Source organism: Cebus imitator, unplaced genomic scaffold, assembly GCF_001604975.1.
Source record: "Cebus imitator isolate Cc_AM_T3 unplaced genomic scaffold, Cebus_imitator-1.0 Scaffold113, whole genome shotgun sequence".
NCBI classification, from domain to species: domain Eukaryota; kingdom Metazoa; phylum Chordata; class Mammalia; order Primates; family Cebidae; genus Cebus; species Cebus imitator.
This window is the reverse complement of record NW_016107428.1, coordinates 7,841,991-7,846,109: the sequence shown is the minus strand read 5'-3', so window position 1 is coordinate 7,846,109 and position 4,119 is coordinate 7,841,991. Positions and strand designations below refer to the sequence as shown.

The window sequence follows — 4,119 nt, the reverse complement described above, 5'->3', positions numbered from 1 at the left end:
TTTTTTGTATTTTTAGTAGAGACGGGGTTTCGCCATGTTGACCAGGATGGTCTCGATCTCTTGACCTTGTGATCCACCCGCCTCAGCCTCCCAAAGTGCTGGGATTACAGGCTTGAGCCACCACACCCAGCTTAATTTTTAAATTTCTAGTGGAGATTAGGTTTCGCCAGGTTGGTCAGGCTGCTCTCAAACTTTTGACCTCAGGTGATCTGCCTGCCTTGGCCTTCCAAAGTGCTGGGATTACAGGTATGAGCCATTGCACCCGGCCAATAAAGTTTTTTTAAGTCAAAAACACCCAGGCTGGAGTCCAGTGGCGTAGTCTCGGCTCATTGTAACCTCCCCTTCCTGGGTTCAAGCAATTCTTGTGCCTCAGCCTCCCAAGTAAATGGGATTATAGGTGCGTGCCACCACACCCAGTTAATTTTTCTATTTTTAGTACTGACGGGGTTTCACCATGTTGGGCGGGCTGGTGTCAAACTCTTGACCTCAAGTGATCTGCCCGTCTCCGCCTCCCAAAGTGCTGGGATTACAGGCGTGAGCCATTGCACCCAGCCCAAAGTTTTTACTTTAAATACATGATTACTCAAACATCCTAAGCCAGCAGGCCCTATAATAATAAGTTACAAATAGTCTGAATTTAATAACTTAAGTATGATATGGTTAATACAATACATACTGCATGAATATCTTAACCTCTTTCTTACGGTAAGGTGATAATTAAAAGGTTTAAATTTACAGTTTCAGCTTCTGCTCAGAAGAATCATGTCAGTATTCTAGCAATGGTGATGACATCCCATTATTGTAAATGCAGAACATAATAATGTCCATATTACTTTGAATTATACTTGATTGAAGAAATAATTCTATGTAAGAGTCTATATTCTATGTGCAAAGTTTCAATGGTGCAGGTTTATAACCAAAGCTGCGTTTAACAATGCTTTCTGGCTTCCAAAAAAACATATAAAAATACCTCCTAAAAGTGAACAAACTAAAGCTAGAAGTAGGTGACACCAGTTGTTCTTCCCATTTATGTGTGATGGACTTCATGAAGCATTAACTCCCGAGGTATATTTGTTTCTGGACCATACAGCTTACATGCTCTCCTTTCAAAGGCGGCTACCATCTGCTTTACAACTTCATCAAAAAACAATGTGGCAAGCTGAGAATGTAGAAGTGATCGAAATTCAAAAGAAATCTGTAGAAAAATATTGACAATTATTTTAGAACAAATTATTTTTTGCACTTTTGTTTTTTGTTTTCCCAGAGACAGAGTCTCGCTTTGTTGCCCAGGCTGTAGCACAGTGGCATAATCACGGCTCACAGCAGCCTCCACCTCCTGGGTTCAAGCAATCCTCCCACCTCTGTCTCCCAAGTAGCTGGGACTACAGGCGCATGCCACCACACATGGCTAATTTTTTTTTTTTTAGAGAAGAGTTTTTGCCATGTTGCCCAGGCTGGTTTCAAACTCCTGGGCTCATGTGATCTGCCCACCTCGGCCTCCCAAAGTGTTGGGATTAAGGACATGAGCCACTGCACCCAGCTAGAAAGGTTCTTTTTTTCTTTTGAGATGAAGTCTCACTCTGTTGCCCAGGCTGGAGTGCAGTGGTGCGATCTTGGCTCACTGCAACCTCCACCTCCCAGGTTCAAACAATTCTCCTGCCTCAGCCTCCCGAGTAGCTGGGACTACAGGCACTTGCCACCATGCCTGGCTAATTTTTGTATTTTTAGTAGAGACGGGGTTTCACTATGTTGACCAGGCTGGTCTTGAACTCGTGACCTTGTGATCCACCCGCATAGGCCTCTCAAAGTGTTGGGATTACAGTTGTGAGCCACTGCGCCTGGCCCAAAAGACTTTTTTTTTTTTTTTTAAATTGAAAGGGAGTTTCGCTCGTGTTGCCCAGCCTGGAGTGCAGTGGCACAATCTCGGCTCACCGCATCCTCCACCTCACAGGTTCAAGTGATAGTATCCTGCCTCAGCCTCCTGAGTAGCTGGGATTACAGGCATGCACCACCACACCCGGCTAATTTTTTTGTATTTTTAGTAGAGATGGGGTTTCTCCATGTTGGTCAGGCTGGTCTTGAACTCCCAAACTCATGTGATCTGCCCGCCTCAACCTCCCAATGTGCTGGGATCAGAGGCGTGAGCCACCTCGCCTGCCCTAATATTTTTTTTAAACTAAATCTCTTCCAGTTCCAGGAATAACAACTGGAACAAAAAAAAAAGGAAAAAAATAAATAAATAAAATAAAATAAATCTCCACTTAGGACAGTGGTGTTCACCCTGTGAACTGGGTATCTAGGGCAGAGTTGTGTGGATGTATGTAGGTGGGATTTTTAGCAGGCCCCCAGAGGAGGGAATCTTCTTTACTGCAACAAGCAGAACTGCTGGCACAAAAAGCTTACATAAACAAGGCCAATGAAATCTCATTAAGGGAAAAAGTCTGCTTCATAATAAGACTGGAAGAAAGCTTTGCTGTATACATTTATCACTCTGCCTTCTTACTAATGTGCCCCTTTTAGATCCATCCTATCCAACCAAAGGAAATAAGGACGAGAAGTGATCCTTCTCATAGGTATCAATCCCATGAGAAGTACCAGCAGGAAGAGGAAGCTACAAGTGTGCATGCACATGGGTGCCTGACCCACAGGGCAGATGATGTAGGTGGTCTAACTTTTTCTTTGAGACAGAGCCTTGCTCTGTTGGCCAGGCTGGAGGGCAATGGCGCAATCTTGGCTCACTGGAACCTCTCCTCCCAGGTTCAAGTGATTCTCCTGCCTCAACCTCTGGAGTAGCTGGGACCATAGTCACCCACTACCACATCTAATTATTATACTTTAAGTAGAGACAGGGTTTCAATCTTAAAGTAGCCAATGATTTGAATATGGAAGAGGAGGCTGCAAGTGTGCTGCATGTACACGCATACCTGACCCACAAAGCAGATGGCATAGGTGGTTTAATCTTCTCTTTTTGTAGCCTGTCCAACTCGCCTTATTTTGTTGTTGTTTTAGGCTTTTAACAGCCTGAAGTCATGGTTTTTAGTTTCTGTCTCGAGTGATGAGCAGAAAAGAGGGATGAGAAAGTCGCTTTACAGGCCCAACCAAAAACAGAAACTAAGAACCCATGACTGTATTCTCTCCCTTGGACACCCTTTTAGGATTTTATTTATACCCTTTCGTTGTTCTATACAGAATTCAAGACAGGCTGAGCGTGGTGGCTCATGCCTGTAATCCCAGCACTTTAGGAGGCTGAGGTAGGCAGATCACCTGAGGTCAGGAGTTTGAGACCAGCCTGACCAACATAGAGAAACTCTGTCTCTAAAAATACAAAATTAGCCAGGCGTGGTGGTACATGACTGTAATCCCAGCTACTTGGAAGGCTGAGTCAGGAGAACTGCTTGAACCCAGGAGGCGGAGGTTATGGTGAGCTGAGATCATGCCATCGCACTCCAGTCTGGGCAACAAGAATAAAACTCCGTCTCAAAAACAACACAAAAAACTGAAGACAACTGGTTTGAGAACTGTGTTTTAAGGACCAAATATCCTCTAAATCTTAAAATATTTACTTTGCATTATGAAATAATTTTTTTGTAAAACAAAAAGCAACAACAGTACAAAGATTTCCATGTACCCATTACCCAAATTTCCCTATTTTCATGTCTTAAATAACCATAGTGCAATTCTCAAAATCAGGAAATTAACAAACGGAGTTATTACTACTAGATAATAACGCTATTATCTAATTTACATAGACCTTATTCTAATTTTCCCAGTTGTCCTGTTTTTTTTTTTTTTTTTTTTTTTTTTTATTTTTGTTTTGTTTTTTTTTGAGGCAGAGTCTTGCTCTGTCACCTAGGCTGGATGGAGTGCAGTGGCGCAATCTTAGCTCATGCAACCTCTGCCTCCTGGATTCAAGTGATTTTCCTGCCTCAGCCTCCCAAGTAGCTGGGACTACAGGTGTGTGACATCATGATACCTGGCTAATTTTTTGTATTTTTAGTAGAGATGGGTTTTCACTGTGTTAGTCAGGATGGTCTCGATCTCCCGACCTCGTGATCCACCCGTCTCAGCTTCCCAAAGTGCTGGGATTACAGGCGTGAGCCACTGCACCTGGCCTGTCTT

At 43.3% G+C, this 4,119-nt stretch overlaps 1 protein-coding gene across 3 annotated transcripts in view; it reads right to left on the bottom strand.

Annotated features, from left to right (window-relative positions):
• Positions 1-616: 616 nt before the first annotated feature.
• COQ10B (coenzyme Q10B) overlaps positions 617-4,119 on the bottom strand; it is a 21,676-nt gene continuing 18,173 nt past the window's right edge. For all 3 annotated transcript variants that reach the window (XM_017538766.2, XM_017538768.2, XM_017538767.2), the window contains one exon: positions 617-1,195. In XM_017538766.2, coding sequence (XP_017394255.1) covers positions 1,028-1,195 — 168 coding nt within the window. In that variant the 3' untranslated portion in view covers positions 617-1,027. The remainder of the gene's footprint in view (positions 1,196-4,119) is intronic.